This window comes from Anguilla anguilla, chromosome 4 (assembly GCF_013347855.1).
Source record: "Anguilla anguilla isolate fAngAng1 chromosome 4, fAngAng1.pri, whole genome shotgun sequence".
Classification (NCBI taxonomy): Eukaryota; Metazoa; Chordata; class Actinopteri; order Anguilliformes; family Anguillidae; genus Anguilla; species Anguilla anguilla.
Window position 1 is genome coordinate 63577540 of NC_049204.1, and position 22365 is coordinate 63599904.

The 22365-nt window shown below is 46.4% G+C and overlaps 2 protein-coding genes across 5 annotated transcripts; one reads left to right on the top strand and one right to left on the bottom strand.

The window, feature by feature from the left end:
* Positions 1-1044: 1044 nt before the first annotated feature.
* LOC118226198 (protein SSXT-like) lies at positions 1045-17259 on the bottom strand. 4 transcript variants are annotated; one of them, XM_035415600.1, is made up of 12 exons: positions 16843-17259; positions 15558-15634; positions 15245-15329; positions 12893-13046; positions 11474-11692; positions 10769-10936; positions 8903-8980; positions 7717-7809; positions 6543-6668; positions 4667-4797; positions 4107-4172; positions 1045-3144 (listed from the first exon to the last, which is right to left on the bottom strand). In XM_035415600.1, exons 1-11 carry the CDS (start codon positions 16909-16911, stop codon positions 4155-4157), a joined length of 1218 nt encoding a protein of 405 aa, XP_035271491.1. In that variant the 5' UTR covers positions 16912-17259; the 3' UTR covers positions 1045-3144; positions 4107-4154. The 4 variants fall into 4 exon arrangements, with proteins under 4 accessions (XP_035271491.1, XP_035271490.1, XP_035271493.1 ...); XM_035415599.1 differs by lacking the exon at positions 4107-4172; XM_035415601.1 differs by lacking the exon at positions 1045-3144 and having other exon boundaries at positions 3151-4172.
* Positions 17260-18005: 746 nt separating this feature from the next.
* Positions 18006-21505, top strand: LOC118224768 (proteasome subunit alpha type-7). Its single transcript, XM_035412457.1, has 7 exons — positions 18006-18222; positions 18779-18905; positions 19196-19320; positions 19679-19801; positions 20281-20400; positions 20762-20824; positions 21277-21505. The coding sequence occupies exons 1-7, from the start codon at positions 18121-18123 to the stop codon at positions 21370-21372; spliced, it is 756 nt and encodes a 251-aa protein (XP_035268348.1). The 5' UTR covers positions 18006-18120; the 3' UTR covers positions 21373-21505.
* Positions 21506-22365: the final 860 nt, after the last annotated feature.

Sequence of the window (22365 nt, forward strand, 5' to 3'; positions counted from 1 at the left end):
GGCAAATACAGATGATAAACAACAGATACAAACTTAAACAAGAACCAGACTTACACAGGATTAGTCTCTGGTTATAAAATGAATTGCTCATCAATGTTATTCCTCTATTATTAAAAGTTTAAAATGAGTCAATTTGACCCAAACCAAACACATGGGTTAGATATCACGTATTTTTCAGTAGCCCGTGTAGCATGAAGCTTTGCAGTCAGGAAATCGCCGGCTGATTGAATACGATGTCATCTCGGGACGTCTGAGTGTGTTGTGGCTAACTCTTCAGCGGAAGAAATTAGGCCCAGACGGAATAAATCGCAGGTCTCTTTTTAATACCTGAACAGTCTAACGGAAGCATGAGGGTGTGCGCTTCTCTCTCAAAACCAAAGAAGACAAAGAAAGATAATCTCCTTATTGCATTTTCCGTATAACTACAAACACCTAATTAAGAAAAATTAACAACTCGTTAAAATTCAGATTGCAATTGTGGACCGATACCAAGTTTTTTTTTTTTTTTTTTTTCAATCGCCAAGGGAGATTTGAGCATTTCCAATCTGTCCAGCAGAGGGCATCAGTACATTTTCAAGCATGGAAACTGAAAGTGTCTTTTACCTCCAGCCGAGGGCAGCAGAGTCCAACATTTGAAATGGGGTGAATAGCTGTATTTGACGGGAATTCTGAAGTTACTCACGGCCCACTCCCTCGCGCATGCGGGACCATCATCTTTAGTCACATTGCTGCCCCCTACTGAACAGCCAGGGGACACACATGCATAGATATTAATATATGCTAAGTGTCATAAAAAAGAGTGAAAGAAATGAAAGAATGTTTGTAAAGATATGAGGGACAAAATAGGTCCAGGAGTCACAGAGCTTTAGGATATTTATCCAATACCGTTCAGGGAGTGGATATTTTTTTTGGGGGAAGAGCAAAACTGCAAAGTATTACACCCAGAATGTCCTTTAATCTGCAGCAAGCTGCTAATTACTCTCAATTGGACACTTTAATTGTCTCTTGAAGAATGATTTATTAAAAGCACCAAAAAACACAATGCTGTATGAAAAAATCACAATAATTTATTTGACTTTTTTTATACTAAAATCCAGTGACATACATTGTAACGCAAAACACAGTGGCAAACATTGGCATGGTACCTACAAGAGCTGGTGGCCTTGGACACAATAATTATTTTTCAATATTTTAGATCAAACTGTACATCTACGAACAAACCATTCCAGTTCACTCAACAACAAAAAAAAAAAAAAGTTAAAACCATTCTTAGGATCTCACTGTGTATGCACTGTACTGAACAGGTATAAATAAGTGTTATTGTTCAAGCCAGCACAATGACTACAATAGTCTGCAAAACACTACAGAGCATTTCGTTCTTAATGGTTCCATTTCTGCGTATTCATTTGTAGACAAGTCTGAAATCACACGCTCGCGTCGGTCTCATTTTGTTCAATGAGGTCCCGCACAATTCATATTTACGCTTTATAATCAGAGGGAATTCACAACTTGTTTACTGACAAAGTGTTTTGCAGTGCAGTCAGAACAAAAGTTTATGGTTTATGGCAGGCGGTAATCCTTCCCTCCAGAAACTCCACTCCGTGTCTGTAAATTAGTCTTCACTGAGTTCAAAAAGTTTACATTTTCATAAGGACAGAGTGAATGGAATAATGATCATTTAAAAAAAAAAAAAAAAAGTAACAAGGACATGACAGTGCTGTTGCTCTGGTCAGGAAATTAATAAAAAGAAATTTTAAAAAATGTCTAGCGCTGCCTGGAGCAAGCTGTGTGCTCCGAATGCAGTCTCCAGCTTCTCAGCATCATTATTTTACATCGCATTAGCAACTTCTGAGCTTTTTAGCAACTGAATGAATTCTCTCTCTTGGAGCATTTTTTACACGTACAACCATAAAACATATGGCTTTTCTACCCCTGCATTCACATCATAGAAGCCATTGCAGTTATTGAGCATACAAAAAAAAAAAACAACAACACAAAATTAAAAAGATTACACAGGAAAAAAAACAAAAAAAAACAAACAAACAAAACAAAAAGACAAAGGTCACAGGTCAAACTGGCTCCCATTGAGAAAACAAAAACAAAACAAAAAGGTCTAATCTATACAAGTTTGTTTCTACCCTAAAAGCATAAAAATACATTTGTACACCCATTAATATTTTTGACCCTTATATTAATGGCCATCGTAAGAGACCGTAACGCATCATGATATACCGTAAGACCCCTCGTTCCTCCTCTCATTCTGTTATTGCTTCATAAACACAACAAAATGAACATTGCACTATGATTAGTAGGGTCACTTTGTTTCCGAAAATAAAATTTTAAAAAATCGGTCGCCACACGTGTCTCAATCTGCAACGCATGGAAATACGGCCATGTGCTCTTTCAGACACATCTCCGGATATCGGTATTATATTTTTAATCGTTTATTAATTTGCGACGATGCAGGTTTAAGGCATCACTACCGTTAGAATGAGCCCAAACAGAGTCCAAAAGCCATGAGCAACACGCTTGTAAATCTGAGGTGGTGGGAGGGCGAGATCATATCCATTTTCATGTTAAAAAGAAAAGTATTTCATACGGGGAACAGGTTCGAGACCAGCATCACTGGGGGGCGACCGTGACAACCAGTGAATCTGACATTTTCTACACCGGTCCACGTTCACCACCTGAGCCCTGACCAGATACTTAGGCAGAGTTGAGAAGAGCAGATGCCTTGATATATGCAGAGTCTGTGTGCGTGTGTGTGTACGTGTGTGTGTGTGCGTGTGTGTGTGTGTGTACGTGTGTGTGTGTGTGTGTGTGTGTGTGTGTGTACGTGTGTGTGTGTGTGTGTGTGTGTGTGTGTGTACGTGTGTGTGTGCATGTGTGTGTGTGTGTGTGTGCGTGTGTGTGTGCGTGTGTACGTGTGTGTGTGTGTGTACGTGTGAGAGAGAGAGAGAGAGAGAAAGTGGGGGGTGGGGGTGATCAGCAGTGTTCATTATGCCCTAATGGAAGAGAAAAGGGACGAATGAGTGATCCTCGTTCCCAGACTCACTCCAGCCCTGAGGGGAGGCTGGGGATGGCCGGATGCCTTACATGTGGAATGGAGCCTTTGCCTCACTGCTGGTAACTGCCATACTGCCCCTGTAGTGAAGAAGGAGGTGGGAGGGAGGGGGGGGGGGCAGTGGGTTAATGTCACATGTGGTCTTTACTGCACTGAAACATCATCTAAAGACAGCTTTTCTTTTCTTTTAAACAAAAATCAAGATGCTCATAGGAGTATCCGAAATGGCATGTTGATGTCATCGATGTAGAAGCCGAAACCAGTCGGGCTCGTGTTAAAATTGCGCAAGTCACCAATACCGAAACAGTCCAGCAGATGGCGGCATGGCACTATGCGCGAGGAGAAAGCTACGTGTGAAAAATGGAAGTGAGCTTGTTTCAAATGTGTCAAGATGACTGTAGGAATAACTCAGTTTGTCTGACTTGTAAACTTACTGTTCACAATGCCATTTTATAAAACATTTGGCAAACTTCAGCGTTTTACATGTATATTTCTAAACAGGGGTCGAAAGCAGATTATTTTCTGGGCTATCCAGGTGGTTTCACAAGCTACAAAAAAACAACCAGGAAAAAAAATAAAATCAAAATTCAAAGCAATTATTCTACATCAATAGTTCCATATATAAGCTGCAAATTGCACTGGATCAACATGTTATATTGCTCACACAGTTGGTTAAAATGTAAATCATGTCAGCCGACAATAGAACAAAAGTGCCTGGGTAATGCACAGAATTATTGCTGTCTGTTTGTTAGACAAACTTTTTAAATGTGGGAGATTATTCTGGTCCATGTGGCAAAACATCAGTATGTTACGTTTGTGTTTTTTTTCCTCCTGCTCAGAACAACTGTCTCTCATTCCCTCTGAGGACCTTTTTTTGGGAGTATTTCGACCCCTGATTACAAAAAACACTGTAAAATAAGGAGAGGAGAAACAGAAACACAAAGGGGGGGAGGGGGGGGGCAATGAAATAAAAAGAACATCAAGAAAATCTAGCATAGGATGACTAGATTTGAATTCGGTGTCTTGCAACAGCAACCATTACCTTCAGGCCATACAGATCTAGTCAGGGGAGGGGTGAAAAAATCGCTCCTTAATTCCTCATGAGGGCCTGAATTTCAGAAATAAAGACATCAAACAGCAGCCCTGGCTCAGCGGAGGACCACACTGCAGCCAACAGGACAACACGCTCTCCCCCCCGCTCTCTACCCATCACTGCCTCACGCCTGATGCTACGGCTACCTATTGGGGGGGGGGGGCAACTTCCTGCAGCACGCACGCCCCCCCCCCTCCCCCCCCAGGAGTCCGGAAAAGCCCACGCCGGGCGTGTCCTCGCGGGCCTCCGGATCACATGACCCGCACCACGGGCTCTTCTGGCTCTGGTGAAGTCACAGGGAGACGCAGACGAACGCATGCACTACACACGGGACGCTGGGTCACCTGACCAGCGCCCCACGGCTGACGAATGCGCTAACTAACCCTCAGGCGGCCTGCAGTAAACTAGCAAAAGCAGGCAAGCGGAGCTTCGCGGTCTCTATTCTACGCACACACGCATCACTGGCTTTCCCCCCCCACCCCCCCCACCCCGAAACCGCCCGGTCGTACCTGGTCGTAGCCGTAGGACCGCTGCTGCTGGCCCTGGGGGGGGCCGGGCTGGGGCGCCCTGTAGCCCGCGTACTGCTGCCCCTGCCCCTGGGGGTAGTTAGGGTACTGCCCCGGCCCGCCCTGGGAGGGACCTGAGAGAGAGCGAACGAGAGGAGAGAAGAAGAGAGAGGGGAAAGGAACATGAACACAAGGGCGAAAGAGTGAATGAGAGCTACGGAGGGGGAGAACCCCCACTTGCCAGTCAGGAGCACTAACCCTTCAAGATCGCAAATATGTGACTATAACATTCTGAACTGAACATTCTAATGCTGATGTCACAGTCACTACCGGTGACTGAAAGCAGTGGAGTTCTAGAACACTGACTTGTTCTAGAAAAAAAAAATAGCAAAAAAACCCACGCAAGCTGAAGCTGATGGAGGCAGAGTAGCTGGAGGCAGAGTTGTTGTTTCAGACATTTACTAGGCCGAGGCACACTCACGCAGTCACAGAACGTGCCGGGGCACACTATGGGACAGTGTGTCTGGTCCTGACACTGCTCTCCGCTCTGTTAAACTCAGCTCCGCAGAGGCAGGCGGGCTGGGTTCAGCAGTGTGGAGACGGCAGCGTGAGGGGCTGCCTTTGGGGGTTCATTAAAAGCAGGACGGAGCATTACACACAGCCAGACACCTGCACTTCACACCGTGCCCGAGCAATTACTCCCCCCTCCCCCACCGTCACTACATCAGGAGGAAAACAGAATATACACTTAAACCTTGTAGGTGTTCCTGGTGTGTGTCTGCATCACACACTCAGACAGACAGACACACACACACACACAGACATAGATACGCACACACTCAGACAGACAGACACACATGCACATAGAGACATGGACATGGACACACACACACACACACACACACACACACAGACATAGACACGCACATACAGACACACTCACGGACACGCACGCATACAGACACACATGGACACGCACGCATACAGACACACACACACAGATGGTGCTGATTCCACAGTAGTCCCCACTCCTGGAGCCCTAATTACTGAGATGTGGAGGGCCAGGGGCTGGTTGTGCGGGAGGCTGACAGGATTAAAGCTCCTGGATGAGTCCCGCTCAGCCCGCCCCCGAGGCTCAGCCCATCAGCCGACCCTCGTCTCCTCGAGAAGCGTGACGCTGTCGCCGTCCCGCAGCGACGCACCGCAGCCGCCCCCGCACGCGTCCGTCGCCGAAACGCCGCGCCTCTCCCCCCCCCGTCCTCCACGTGCGGCGTCGCCACGGAAACGGACAGGTAACCCCGCGGCGGCACGCCCACCGAACACATCGTTCACCCCGCTCCCCGGCTGTTCCCGCGGCTACGCCTTTTCGCCGCAACCACAGCCACACATCTGTACACATCCACTCCACCAGGTTGCGTGGGAACTATTGTGAATGAGACGCGACGAATAGACTTTCAAACAGAAACACAAGGGACAACGTTTACAGACCACAGCCCAGGTTTCAGGTTATTTATCAAAGGCAGCTATTTGCAGCTGAGGTTTAACTAGCCACTGTCTGTTCTCACTGTGTTGCACTCCTCATTTAAAAAAAAAAACATACTCTTTCCAAACTGTTTCTTTTTTTTAAACCTTTTAAGCAATGCCACAGCAAGCAGAGATTGACCCAATGCAGCATTTACACTTCAACCCAACAACCCTTAGCTTCCCAGGATCACCAAACTTTACGAAACACACGGCAAAGCTAACCAAAACCCCTCTCAGCCACTCAGACGCAGCCGGCCCGAGCCGTCTCGTGACACATCTACGTCGGCAGTCAGAAGAGAAGCGGGAGCGAACGGCGAGCAAATGCTCAAGAGTTAAACGACGCTGGGGGGCCCACCATATCCCTGCTGTTGCCCGGGGTAGCCCTGTTGCCCTGGATACTGCTGCTGCTGTGGGGGGTATCCCTGTGGCTGGGGGGGGCCTTGCTGGTAGGCCTCCTGCTGCTGTGCGTACTGGGAGTTACCTGCGGATAAGGGGTGGGGGGTGGGGGGTGGGGGGTGGGGGGCGGGGTCGGGAGAGAGACACACAGGTGGAGGTGAGCCCCGTGCGTTTCGGCCACGCCCGTCCGATTGTGAACAAATCCAGAAGCACACACAAGACAGCGTTCTGCTCTCACGCTTCACACGACAAGCAACAGCGACAGCAACGGCAAACAACAGCGACTACTGAACAAAAACGACCAAAAACAAAAAAAAACAAAACAAACAAAACAAAACCAAACAAAAGAAACAAACCGGAAAAAAAAAACATAAAACAAAGGAGAACAGCCTTGGTGGTGCACACACACACACACAGAAAAAAAGCCTTTTATGTTCCTCTGAACTACAGTATCTTGGTTCTTTAAAAAAAAAAATAATAATAAAATAGTGTCCCTGCCAACAAGCATTACAAAGAACTGTAACAACCACATTATTTAAAAAGAAAAAGACGTAACAAACAAAGGCTGGGGGGGGGGGCAGGGGGGCTAGAATAAAATGCGAAAATTACATCTGCAATCACATACAGACAGCATAGGACATTAACATGTAAATAAAGGCATAAAGAGAGACAGTGACAGTGAAGACAAACTAGCTACACATATTCAGCAAGCTGTTTCAGCTTCCACTGAGCCTCACAAGAGCGGCAGAAAGGTTTCTGTGGGTCTCATCAGTGCTCAGCTGTTACTGCTCATGGGCCTCTGGGGGGGGGGGAGGGGGTCTAAGCTTGCGTACTGATCATCAGTTAGAAAAGTTACGTATTCCTACTGTAAGCATGGCAAAGCAGAAATAAATAAATAAAAATGTGCTGTTAGGTTTGATGTGAAATCTGGACAATTAGTGTTCTGTAGCAGATTTGCTAAGAGTTTAAAAAAAATATAGATATATATATATATATATATGCATTTAAAAAAAGCTAAAAATAAAAATGCAGAAAAAGTGGTCTTGTGCAGTGCTGTGTTTTTGCTCAGGTGTCCTGTCTGTTGAGGAGAAGCTGGCCTGTACGTGGATAACTGTGGGAAGGTATATAGATACCTCCTTCGTAGTACTGTTGTGAGGACTCCTCATAAGGCCTATCGTAGCCCTGATCAGGATACGATGGTTGTTGAAAACCGTAATCATTATGACCTACATCAATTTGACAAGAAGATAAGGAGAAATGTTAATGTTCTCGGCTAAAAAAAATAAAAAATTAAAACGTATTGAAAGATAAAATTCAATGAAGGAGGGAAAAAAACGTATTTGTCAAAGAAAGCAACAATGTATACATTAACATATGCATGATCTGTAAAAAAAATAAAAATAGATATCAATGTGTGCATGTCATCACCAACATTGCTGTTAATATTCATTCTGAAAAGCAGAAACGTAGTATTTCGATGGTCTTCATTGAGATTGATAAAGCAGCACTGAACAGTTCTTCCTGAAAGGTTTTGAAAAATATTTGTAAAAAGATTCTGCTCCTTACGTTTCTCCATCGGATGTGAACAACATGAACTTCTACGAGGCTTTCTGATCGTTTAATTATCTTAGACTCGTTAATGAACAGGTACGAGTGGCAGGACTTCTATTCGATTTGATCACTCTTCGAATATAAAAAAAGTGAAGTTTCAGGGTACACTAACAGAAGGTAAACGTGACAAAAGAAACCTAGAGGCCATGAATTTCAAGGAATTCTGTCATCTGCAGCCAGCACGGAAAGCAAAGAGCATGCTGGTCTAGCGGTTTAGGGGAGAAAACCACAAAGGTGGTGTGTACGGGGGGTCCGGGGTGGACTGCGGGTAACCAGGCCTACAGGCCATGCTGTTGAGCAAGCTCAACCACATAAAGGCAAGAAGAGTCTGAAGGGTACTTGTGTACCCACTGAACTCCGCAGAACTTACTGCACAGAAAAGCAACACTGTTTGATTTTCTAAAACAGGCTAGCTAGCATTTCTCGCTTCACACTCTTGTATAAATACGTACCTGTATTCGCAATTTCTTAACTGAAGGGTTGAAAGTAAAGCACGGCAACACGTGCTAACTCAAATATGTTCGCTTCCGTCTTACTTGGAAGATTTCTACAGTCGACCTGGCTTAGGAAGCGGCCCCAGTGCAGGCAGCGATACGAGCGTGACCTGCGTTTGAGGATCCCCTCAACATGCACGCTTCCTACGATCACAGGCTCTCTCCACTGTGAGAAGGGACAGGTTACCACCAGGGCACTGTTCTGCATTCCCACCTTCTGGCGCTCCTTGTCCTCCGTGACTGTACTGCTCCCCGTAGTAGTCTTCCTGTCCTGGGTACTGCTGAGGGGGTCCTGCACATACACACACACACAGATATGTGCACACACACAGGGACATGCACACACATACACACAGATATGTGCACACACACACAGGGACGTGCACACACACACACACACACAGATATGTGCACACACACACAGGGACGTGCACACACACACACACACACACACACACACACACACACACGTAGGAACAGAGACAGACAGACACACGTGTACACACACATATATAAACACACACGCGTATGGACAGACAGACAGACAGACACACACACACACACACACATACATATGGAAACACACATGCATACATATGTATGGATAAACACACACAAATGTGAACAGGTATACACACACACACATACACAAATATATGTACAGGTATAAACACGCATACATATATATGGAAAGTCACACAGATGCACACGAGACAGATGTGCAAACACGTACAAGGAAACGCATATGGACAAACAAACGTTACATGTACGACGCACGCATACGCGCACACGCACACACACACACACACACACACACACACACACACACACACACACACACACACACACACACGCACACATTCACAGAGGGGGAGAGAGTAGAGCTCAGTACACACGCATGTCCAGCTGGATCTCACACAGCACAGAGGCGGTCTTGCTGGACGCTGGTTAAGTGTGTCGCATGAGCCTTCCTGACCAGAGACACACAGACCCTCCCAGGTCTGTTACAGAGGCATTTTAATCACACACACACTCACACACACGTGCATTTCACTCATATGCACAGTTACACACTCAGTTACAATAGTGCACACAATCCCAAAATCATAAAACCCTCTACCCTCAGCAGTGCACATACGTAGTGCCACTACACACTCCTGCGTCTGGGACGCACTCCTGCGTCTGGGGGGGTTCACGTAAAACTGGGAGGGGATCCCAGGCAAAAAAAAACCCAGAACTGGGCAAGTCTGCGGTCTCCGGGGTAACCAGCAGACTGGAGCACTCTTAAATCGACAAATAAATGCAGGCGAAAACAGTTTAAAGGAGAAGAGGGCCTCATTATGAAGCGTCAGGCACAAGCCCGCTTTGGGCCAAGTCGATGATGACCAGGCATCGGGGGAGGAGAACGCATGACAGGGACTGTTAAAAACAGGCTTTTTGGATTTTCGCTAAAGAGTGTGTCCATGCTCTGTGAGGCTCATCTCATCGGTGTCCCTGTCTGTGAAGGACGTCCCACAGGTCCGGGCCTCTGCTCTGAACAGCGCCTGACCTACGCAGCCTGGGGCGCGCTGGAGATTTTTTTGGGCGGTAAGCAAACCCAGGTCTACGGCTCGCGTGTAATTAGGCCCCGGGGCCTGGATTATGCGTTAGGAGTGCTCTGGCACTGGGGCCGGGGGGAGGGGGGAGGGGGGAGGGTGAGTGGAGAGGAGAGGAGAGGAGAGGAGGAAGGGAGGGGAGGGGAGGGGACGGGAGGGTGAGTGGGCTGAGCGTGGGCTGAGCTGCAGCTCGGAAATAATGACCCGGAGACACAGAGTCAGCCCCACACAGAGGAGAAGAGAGGAGAAGAGGAAGGGAGGGGAGGAGAGGTGAGAGGAGGAAGGGAGGGGAGGAGAGGTGAGGGGAGGAAGGGAGGGGAGGAAAGGTGAGGGGAGGAAGGGAGGGGAGGAGACGTGAGGGGAAGAAGGGAGGGGAGGAGAGGTGAGAGGAGGAAGGGAGGAGAGGAGAGGTGACAGGAGAGAGAGGAGAAGAGAAGAAAGGGGGAGGAAAGAAGAGGAGAGAGAAGAGCAGAGTCTGGCTTTACCTTGCTGAGGGGGTCTGTACGGAGGCATGGGCCTCTGTCCCATCACGTGGTTCCCCTGGCTGACCTGTCCCATCATGCCCATGGGGTTCTGCTGGCCCTGGTAGTGCTGTGCGCCCCCCGGGGGCATGCTGTACTGCTGGGTGGGGGGCTGCTGGTGCATCATGGGACCTGGGAACACAGAACCAGCGTGACCTTCACATAGGAGCAGAGGGGGACAGGAGCAGTGGCAGGGATGGGAGTAGTGGTAGGGACAGGAGCAGTGGCAGGGACAGGAGCAGTGGTAGGGCCAGGAGCAGCAGCAGGGACAGGAGCAGTGGAGAGGAGCAGTGGCAGGGACAGGATCAGTAGTAAAGGATTAGTGGAGAGAAGCAGTGGCAGGGACAGGAGCAGCAGTAGGGACAGGAGCAGTGGTAAAGGAGCAGTGGAGAGGAGCAGTGGCAGGGACAGGAGGAGCAGTGGTAGGGACAGGAGCAGTGGTAAAGGAGCAGTGGAGAGGAGCAGTGGCAGGGACAGGAGGAGCAGTGGTAGGGACAGGAGCAGTGGTAAAGGAGCAGTGGAGAGGAGCAGTGGCAGGGACAGGAGGAGCAGTGGTAGGGACAGGAGCAGTGGTAAAGGAGCAGTGGTAGGGACAGGAGCAGTGGTAAAGGAGCAGTGGAGAGGAGCAGTGGTAGAGACGGGACTGGCAGAGAGGAGGGGCGACGGTACCTTGGCTGGGCTGCATGTTCATGTTGGGCCGCGGCCCGTAGCTGCCCATGGGCTGCCCCTGCGTCATGTTGATCTGGCCCTGGGCGGGCATGCCCTGGGAGGAGGGCACGGCGTGGCTGTACCCGCCCATGGACCCGTGGCTGCTGGGGGCCACGGTCATGCCGCCGGGCTGCATGCTGGGGGGCTGGCTGGGGCCCTGCATGGGCATGTGGTTGGGCCCTGGGAACAGCAGCACACAGACGTTACAGCCCTGAGTACTGAGCACTGTAGGTACCTCCGGAGGTCCTCGCACCCAACCCTGCCGCCCACGCCCCCCCCCCACACCATGCCATACTTGGATGGACCAGCTGCAGACAGGGGGAAGTCTGCAAGCTGGTGAGCTGGGTGACACTGGGTCCTAGGACACACACACACACACACACACACACACACACACACGTTTACGGGCGCCTTTAGCTTCACGCACCCGAAGCCTGAGCTGAGAAATGAAATAACTGGGAGAGGAATCTGGCCCTCTATCCTCCCCCCCCCCCACCCCCCAGCTGTAAGGACTATTTAAAGACCATCTCAACGTGCGCCATTTGTGCCTCTGCCCTTCCAAAACCATTAGACACGGATAATCATTCCACTAATCGCAGCGCCTTGGCTCAAGAGCCTCGCTGCAGCCAGACAGCCGTGGTGAGCACAGGGCCACGCGGTGACGATCGCGGCCTAATTAAATTAAACCGTGGCGGCTCAGAAGGCTCACGGACGTGCCGTGTTTGTGTTTCCTGCGTGAGGGACGTCGGGGGCCAGCCGTGTGCTCCAGACCCAGCGTTGGGTAATCAGATCACCATAAAGAGCCGGAGAAACAGGCCTATGGGACGGGAGCGGCGGGAGCGGGCCGCTCTGACGGGCAGTCCTAAAGCCCGCCGGGTTACTGGCGCATTCGCCGACCTCTTGCCGCGGCTCCCACGGCCCCGCTGATATTTTTAGGCGGCGGAAGGAGGCGGAGGAATGTTCGTCATCCCGAGGACGCGCGGCGTCCACGCCAAACGCAGGCCGGAGCCAGCGGCGCTGGGTGCGGGCGCGGGCGCAGACCGGTTCCAGCCGGTTCTCCCGCTCGGCGCAGGAATGCGGCGCTCGTCGTGACAGGACACGCTGTCTATCGCACGCGCGCACACGAGCACACGCACGTACACGCACGCACACGCGCGCACACACGCACACGCACGTACACGCGCACGCACGCAGACAGACAAAGGGAGAGACAGCGAACCACCCCAACGGAACGATGGGAAAAAAAACACAAAAAAACACAAAAAAAAAAACAGTTATGTCACCAGTGGCGCAGATTCCCTCGGGTCATGCAGTGTAACGGGGTTGCTAGGCAACCCTGCTGAGAGACGGGGAGGGGGGGTGGGGGGGGCAGGCTCTTACCAGGCATCTGTCCGTTCATCTGGCTCTGCATGTGCGGGGCGGGGGGCCCGCCGCTGACCATCCCCTCAGTGGCCATGCTGTGGCCGTGGGGGGGCTGGGGGGCCCCGCTCTGAGTCATCGCGCCCGGCCCCATGGGCATGCTCTGTGTGGGCGGCTGCGGGTGGGGGGAGGGGAGGGGGGGGGGACACACAACACAGCGCAGTTACAGAGGTCCCTGCAGCCTCCCAGCAATGCACACAGACAACAGACACACTAACAGCAAACCAGGGAAAGAACAAAGTGGAGAGAGGCCAGGAGGGACAGGGGAAGAGTGTGTGTGCGCATGTGCGTATGCGTGTATGTGTGTGTGTGTGCGTGCGTGCATATGTGAGCGCGTGTACGTGTGTGTGTGCGTACGTTCCTATTCATGGGACAGGAGGCGGACTCTGAGACATGAGGAGACCTGCACCGCAGCACGCCAGATCTTCCTGCCCCAGCACAGCCGTGAAAAAGCGCCGCTGCCATGGAGACCAGCTGTGGGGCGGGGAGTTCACGAGCGACTGTGAGGTCACCCACCGACCTTCCCTGGGCTTTCAAAAAGCGCCTTGAAGCCACAGCAATGCAGTTTTTGTGCCGTTGTGTTGTACGACGATTTACACTGAAGCCAACCTAGCTGGCTAGGTGAGCAACGGTCCCGCTAAAGTGGTGTATGCAACCCCAGCGCCGAGAGAGAGAGAGCGGAACTTTATTTCAGTTTAAAAAAAGTTAACAGGTCCCGTTCCTGCCGTTTCTTATCACCCAGCGACAGAGCGCTCCAAATCCCCCCGGTACCGATTCGAGCCGTCCGCCCGCCATTCACAAAGCCGGCGCGTGATTGGAGGAGAAGGCTTCTCTCTCTCTCTCTCTTTGCCTCCCACGCCGGATGAGAAGCTACGGAGGACACAAATCGCATCTACCTTCTGAAGTAAACCTGAATACACGCTCTGCAGTAATCCTGACGCACGGAGCACCTGTCATCCCGCTACCCACAAACCCCCCCACCCGTGACTGTGACGAGGACCTTCGCGGCGCGACGGACGTCAGGGCCGGGACAAAGACGACAGACGTCCCGTTCCCGTCCCACACAGCCCTCAGATAGCCGAATTACACGCTCCCCTTGCCCTGGAGCTCTGCTCTTCCCCCATTCTCCTCTCATTTTTCGGCGTAGGAGTTCTCTACCTTACCGACCGACGTTCCGAAAATCCGCCCCGACACCCGACACGAGGGGCAGAGGGGACTCGTGGCGTGACGCGGAACTCATCCGCGCACGCTCGCATTATCCCCGCATTCTTTCGGCTGCCACGGCAACAGGAAGCTCTTTCAGATCCGCGGTTCCACACAAGCGAGCAGAGCCATGCATGACAACAGCGTGCTCGCCATATCATTCCAATTTGCATACGCGCATCAAAATTCTATCCCGTTTTGTACCACGCAGGCACTCCGCGTGAATCACCTAATCCTCCTCGAAATTTCCTTTCCAAATTAAAACGCTGTCAGGAAGAAAACTAGCAGACACTTAGAGGACCCTCTTATTCAGAGTGACACCTACAATAGGAATAAAGCTTCATGAACTTCATACAAAGTCAACGGCTCAAATGCATGTTTTGTTTGTGTTACACACCGAAATTCCCTGCCCTGTTAGATGTTTCCATAACATTTTTCCATATTTAGTTATTTTATAGCTCAAGAGATTATTCAAAAAAAGGAGCCACAGCATGTTCAATGTTTCAGCCTAAAATGGGTTGAAACGCTCCTCTGTGTATTTATTTAGTTTTTTATCTTTTTTATTTGGGAGCAACTAATGCTGAGTGTGTATTCCATTACCTTTTCCTATGCTGATATTTTAAGCTGCATCAGCATTACTGTTTGATTGAGCATGCATTAATATTTTTCACTTCCCAAACTCTTCTCTTAACCTTGCTTACACTGCAGTACCACTCCTGACAAAACTAACGGTACATTTCAAAGCACGATTTTCACTCGCAAAATACAACATCGCATTTTAAAGATTATGCACGACGCAGCACAAAGGAAAAGGGGAGGGGGGAAATGAAGATTTCCTTTTGCTTAGCGGTGATGAAAATCACAGAGCCGGCTAGCAGGCAGGTAGGGCTTGGAAGCAGATCAATGCGAACGCTGACGCAGACGTATCCCGCGGACACGTACTTTAACATTCCCGAATGCAAGAGACATTAAAGCGGGTAAACAGCCTCTGTGTTGCGCAAGTCCGCGAGATGTTTGCAGCCGTGTGTGTTTTTTCGCCGTGCCTCGCGGAAAGGAAACTAACGGGAATAAGAACGCTCAAGGTCACGCCTCCCTTCGCCAGATACTCACGGCAGGCAGCAGCGACTGCATGTTCTGATTCGAGTCCGCTATCGTAGCCAGGTACACCAGATTTCTGTGCAGCATCTGCTGATACCTGTTGAGTCAAACAGACGGATTTTAAAAGCAACAAACACAGATTTGTAACCACTAAATGTCTTTCGGGTCCCAGAATATTTTCTTTAATATTACTCATATATAACTTTTTTTTTGCTCCACTCACAAGTCGTCCTTTATTCTGTATTACTCATCATGGAAAACATATCAAACACCAAAAGAAACACCAGGCATAAACCGCGCGCGTGTGTGTGTAAACACCACTTACTGTGAACATTCTGCAGTTTTTCCTTTGCTTTGGAAGTCCATTATACACTGAATTAACTGGTTGTTCTCATCAAGCAGCTGAAAAATACAAATAAGTTTGTCAGTGAAGGACAAATCAAATCCAAAATAAACAATTCTTGTATTTAAGCTACCGAAGCACAGGCACCAAAGGGGGAGTCAAACTTCAGGGCTTTTTAAAATTTGATTACTTTACTGTACATGTTCAACTGCAGCAAAGGACATTTACATTAGTTTCTGATAACCTGTCGGCTTTACAATAGCACGGGATTATTAGGGGGTGTACTGTATGGCCTACAACAAGAACAAAAGCACCTGCAGAGAAGCTTGTACATTGATGCTCTGCCTCCAATTGTCATATATCTATACATTACATGCTTATTCTTCAAACGGTTACATTCAATATAATTTTGGTTGAAAGTATTTCTTACGACCCATGCAACCTGAGACCACGGCACTCCAGGAAAGAAGTACCTGGATGTTGCTAAAAACTTATATTTGTTTATAATTATGAATAAGTACCATAAATGTAATGAGCTCATATATAATGCTTCTGGAAACGTAACCAGAGAGGTTCTGTTGCTACTTAAAAATCCTGAAAGTGAATTAGCCTACTCCTTTAAGCATTTCCCTCTCGTGCATGTATGGCTTCGTTTATTACTACACAAATAGACTATATTTATATAGTAAATCTCGAAACACTTCGGTTTTGCTAGACACAACAGTACTACAAGCAGCTTCACTTCGAGATAAATAATATAGCTACTCAGGCCTTTTCAATAGTTTCATCTAACCGTTTTTAATGACAATAACGGGAGTTTTTGGTTTTAAAAGAACCTCAATACACTCTGCACCATAAACTCATTATTACGCCAATATCTGCCGTTACTGTCTCAACAGTTCACACAAAGGCAAATTAGCTTAGCGTTCAGCATCGGAGTAACTAGGCCTCCGTCTTTTCGCTAGCAAGCTAGCTAACGCTAAAAACAAACATCTCCCTGAGCAATCATTTTAAGATTTCCTTCCATAGCTTCCCACTACTCGGTGTCCACGCCCATTCAGTAGCACACGTGAAGTTTATTTTCACTGCTTTTTACAGCAAAGCCGACTATTAAAGCCAGGATCATTGCAAACAAATAAGCCAGCTAGCTAGTTAGCCTAGCTGTCTCTTCCATTCTCCCTGAGCGACTTTGAATTGTGGATGAAGCGATAGCCAGCTAGCCTGCTAACCTCCTTGCGCTGTTCTCGGTTTCGCGTAAATTAATTACCTTCTGTATAGCCGCGGGTGTTATATCACCCTTTCCCCGTTGTCTGTGAGCCGCGAAAGCCACCGACATGGTAATTATCCCGAGCAAGACAAGAAGTGAAAATGTACTCCAAAACGGCAAAATTTAGTTAGCTTAGCTCAGACCACACAGTACAGAATGGGATGTATTTCTGTAATGTAACGTTCCACGCAAGGGGAGGTGACAACAAAATTCAAAAGAACATTTTCGAAACATTCCATAATTTTAACTTTGTAACAAAGTATTTCTGTGTTCTCTTTACTTAAATTTTCACTTGGTTATTAAAGCACTTAATTCTATATATGACTTGCATTGTTTTACTAATAATACAATTTTCCTACTTCCCCTGCGCGGAATGATTTGCTCTTGTGCTCAAACTGGAGGCCAGACAGAGCCGCAAGAGAAAATGGGCGAGTGGTATGTTCTGAATGTGGGGGCGTCTGACCCGGTCTATGGAATCGTCTGTCAAATGAAGTAGTAATACCGGTGCTGTGTTTTCACTCTACACTGAAACGCGCAACTAAAACTTCACCGCACAAGTCATGGAACAATAATGAATCTCGGTCTCTCTGGCTTTGCACAAGGGGCGATTTTCCAAAAAACCTCACAATGCACCCTTTGGTATCATTATTTTTTAAAATCTTAAATAAATATAAATTTTCTAAAAACAATGTTTAAAGTTGTTGGTAAAACAACAGACAAATGTTAACGTTACATATATTGACGTTAACGTTACATATATAGCACGCAGGTTAATTAAATGTATTTAACTCAATTGTTAATGAAGTCCAAAAAAAAAACTCAGTTAAATTTATCATCCAAGACTAATGATGCAGTAAAATCATTTTGTAACGATTATGTTCCCAATCTATAATCTGGTCCCCTACATCTGGGGGAAACCCCAGCCCTGCAAAATTGATGTTCTGACCCAGGGGCCACTGGCTATATGTTTTGATGCCTAATTAACATAAGTAAAAGCAAAAAGTGAAACTTGAATTTATTCTAAATAAGAAAGTACTACGTTGTAAAAATGTTTAGAAACAAATTGCAAAAAGTGTGTTTTTTAACAGACACAATACACCGGATTCAGTATTACAATTTTCACTCTTATGTAAACCACACCTATTGCTAATAAAATTTGGTATCATCCGAGTTCACGGTTCACACGCATGCGTACTAGGTGAGAAAACCCGCACAATTGAACGGGTGCGTTTCGGATTATTTAGTTTTCGCGAAATTAGCAGGGTATTTCGACGTAGGATGGCTGCAAGATATGACAGAGCTATTACAGTATTTTCCCCGGATGGTCATCTTTTCCAAGTTGAATATGCCCAGGAGGCCGTCAAGAAAGGCTCAACTGCTGTGAGTTTGTTATAACTTGGCTACCTGGCTTGGTGGTGCTCCAGTCTTTGCTAACATTAGCTACTTGTTTGCCCACACAGTCGGCTAATCTTCGCGAATAGTGTTAATGGTTTAAATTAACTTGCCGATGATCGCTGGTTGTAAAGTAACATGTTTGTCTGAATAGTATTTGCATTATTTATATTTCCAGAAGTCGGAGAAACCCCTGTGGCAACTAAGCATGACTTGCATGTTTTTAGCGAGTTAGCTAAAATAGCTAACAAAAGGAGCGGTGCTATGTACTGCCAGTACGCATACCACTTGTTGACAACTTTTGGCCATGTACAATCTCATATTTATCTAGTTCGCCAATACGTGTTGAGTTGATGTTTTACTGGCTGGGTCTCACTGTTGAATGGACTGCTAGTATTTGCAAGCAGTTAACTAGACAAGTAGGCAATATTTTTAAATGATTGTAAATTCATTGTCAGTGTCAAACTTGATGCATATAATACGATTTGAACTTCCCAAAGGCAATATTCCTTGTGTCAAGGTATATCTTTGATCCTTTTTCCAGGTGGGTATCCGCGGTAAAGATATTGTAGTTCTGGGCGTTGAGAAGAAATCTGTTGCAAAGCTGCAGGACGAAAGAACCGTGCGAAAGATCTGCGCACTGGATGAACATGTCTGCATGGCGTTTGCAGGTATGGTGTATTTTTTATACCGAACATTATATGTTTTCACATTTGTTTGCATTGATTGGCACATGAATACTTGTTATTAACCCTTTAAAGTTTAAAATTTGTCTGAATGGCAAAATTATATGACAAGAGCAGGTAAATAATGGTCTTACTCTAACTCCCTTGTAGGTAACTTGACAAAATGACCAACAGGGGAAAAAAAGCCCTCATCATGCATTGAAAAGCTGGAACGGACTGTTTCCAGAGCAACTGAAAGACGTCTGATTGGCATTATTTCCTTTCTCCTTGCCCAGGCTTGACAGCGGATGCTCGTATAGTGATCAACAGAGCCAGAGTAGAGTGTCAAAGCCATAGGCTGACTGTGGAGGATCCTGTTACTGTCGAGTACATCACACGGTACATTGCAACCCTAAAACAGGTAGGCACCTGACACTTCCCAAGGCCACGGGACTGCTGTTAAATGATACTTAATGGATTCAAGCGTACTTTATTCAGAAACTAAATATTAAAGTGAAAGTTTGATGTGTGGTTGTCACCCAAACATGCTTTTTTGGGAGCTTGACGCCTGGTATAGATATTCTTGATTATTGCAGGTATTACCATTATCATTTGTGAGTACTTCATGGTTTAAAATGGATGAGCTGGTGAGCTTCTCCTGGTGTATGGGTCGGGATACCCAGATTTACTAGCGTGCAGCCTTGCCTTACAAACAAGATTCGCAGGAAATAAGCATGAGTGTACAAATAAGTTTCTTCTTCCCTTTCTCGCTGTAACAGCGATACACTCAGAGCAACGGACGTAGACCGTTTGGCATCTCGGCGTTGATTGTGGGTTTTGACTACGATGGAACTCCAAGGCTCTACCAGACTGACCCCTCAGGAACATACCATGCGTGGAAGGTGCCTATTTTTATTTATTATTATTTTTATTCTTATTTTTCATCCATATTATTCTTGTCTTAATGGAGGTGTACTGGTACTCTTATTGCTAAAGTTCAATTTGGAAGAAAGTGTAGTGTAGTGTAATGGGTAAGAAACTGGTCTTGTAACCTAAAGGTCACAGGTTTGATTCCCATGTGGGACACTGCCACTGTACCCTTGAGCAAGGTACTTCACCCGCATTGCTTCAGTATATATCCAGCTGTATAAATGGATGCAATGTAAATGTTATGTAAAAAGTTGTGTAAGTCGCTCTGGATGAGAGCGTCTGCTTAATGCCTGTAATGTAATGTATGTGTACCAAGAAATAAGAGGATTGCAATATTTATAATATGTAGGATTTGCTGCAGTTGTTTTGCTTCTGACCAGAAAAATTAGGTTTCTTTGTTTTATTACTGATGTAGGTAATTTTCCAATGTGTTGATTTTTCTCTCTTTCAGGCAAACGCAATCGGTCGCAGTGCTAAGACAGTGCGAGAGTTTTTGGAAAAGAACTATACGGAGGAGGCCATTGCAAGTGACAATGATGCAATCAAGCTTGCAATCAAAGCTCTGCTCGAGGTAAGGAAAGCTGCTCTTCTATGAATTCCCATGATGTCCTAGGTTCTGGAGTCAATGCCATTGCCCCATGACTTTTTCCACTTTTCACAGATTTCTGACTTTTTACTTGCTGGTTTTTCTGTCCTGGCAGTATAGGACTCGGTTTAATAGTCTTACAGTACAATCTGCCCACCTGCTCCAAAATCACACAAGTTGCATGAATATGGTGCATAAGCAGTTATCTCTGCTTTTACAACTTAATTGGTCCATTTGTGTTTTGTACTAGAAAGTAATTTACCTTCTGCAGATGTTGTGGTATATTTGAGGTTTGCTTTTTACAGTGAGGCAAACTTGGTGTGTCTACATGACCATTCGTTTACAGGTTGTGCAGTCTGGGGGGAAGAACATTGAGCTTGCTGTCATCAGGAGGAGTCAACCATTGAAGGTAGAGCATTCTCTCTGGAACATTTCCCTTTATGAATTTGGAAATTAATCAGTTCTGTAACAATGACTAGTGCAGATTGTCAGGTTTTACTTTCTTTTTTCAGTTGTTTTCCTCCTGTGTATCACCGCCATGAGTGGCGATCATATTCTAGTTTTGTATGTGATGATATTACATGTTTCATATCCATAAATAAGTTTATTCTTTTATTCTCCCCTGCACATATTTATCTGTGTTTTAGTGTTAGTGTTTAGTTGCTGTAATTCTTTCTGTTTGGAGATGTGTGATCTGGTGCTTTTATTTAAAATGTTTATATTTTTTCCATATGCATGCAAGAAAAAGCCAGATACAACATGTATTGGTTCATACTGAACGTAAGAAAAGCACAGCGCACAAGGTATTATCTTTTTTTTTCCTCATGTGGTCTGCTCTCCCCGCCCTTGTCTGCACTTTAGATTTTGGAGGCGAAGGAAATCGAAACGCTGGTGGCTGAAATAGAGAAAGAGAAAGAAGAGGAGGCTGAGAAGAAGAAGCAGAAGAAGCCCACATAAAACTGGCGTCTCCCCAAAACTGAAACTTGTTGGTGTGTGGGTGGAAAACAGCACTTAGTTTCAGCTCCAGATGTCATACCAAGTCTTTCAGTGTTTTTTTTTTTTTTTTTTTGTTAGATAAGCTATGAAAAGGTCAAGTAGCTCTGTCGTTATGGTCAGCTGCATGTTGTTCCGTTAGCCCTGAACATTAACTGATTTCTTTTTTCTCCCCCTCTCTTTTGAACACTAAGGATGCAATTTATAACAAAAAACAACTCAATAAAATATTTTGGTTTGTATAAGCTTTGTTTCTTTTGTTGTTTTTATTTAATTATTAGTTATTTGTTTTTGGTTTTGTACAAAATTAATGTAAAAGTTGGGTATTCACCAAATGCTCTTATCAAAAATCAGCGAAAGTAACATTGAATCATATATTTGCTTTAGCTGGTTCTGATAGCTGTTTGGGGCAAATTAGATTTTTAATCTTATTTCAGTGTTATAACTGGAATGTACAAAAACAAACTTGACTTTTCTGCCAAAAAACTCTCAAATTCTTAATTGAAAGGTCAGCTTCTGTAGTTTGACAAAAGACTAGTTTTGAGATGGGTAGGCCTGATGTTAAAGTGACAAGGTGTGGAGTTTGGGTAGAACGCAAGTCTTGAAGAACTAAGGGGAAAAGCACATCCATCACGCCTAGCCTAAACCAGGCTGATCTTTTCTGAGGTACTTGCTTTAGTTGTAATGTGTGCATAACTTCATGAAAAGCATATGCCCTGAAACTGGTGTAAAATATGGTGTATTTATCAACATGAAATCAACTGGTTTTCTTGTACTGCACTATTGCCTTGGCCTTTCCTTGGAAGTTTGCATATAGAACACTACTGATCTTAAGAAGCATTTATAAAAACATAGAACATTTTGAATACGTGTGAATAATCACATTAAAGTTCCGAGGTATAATTTGGCTTGCACTATATGTTACATTGCACAGAATTGTGCACGTAAACACGTCAA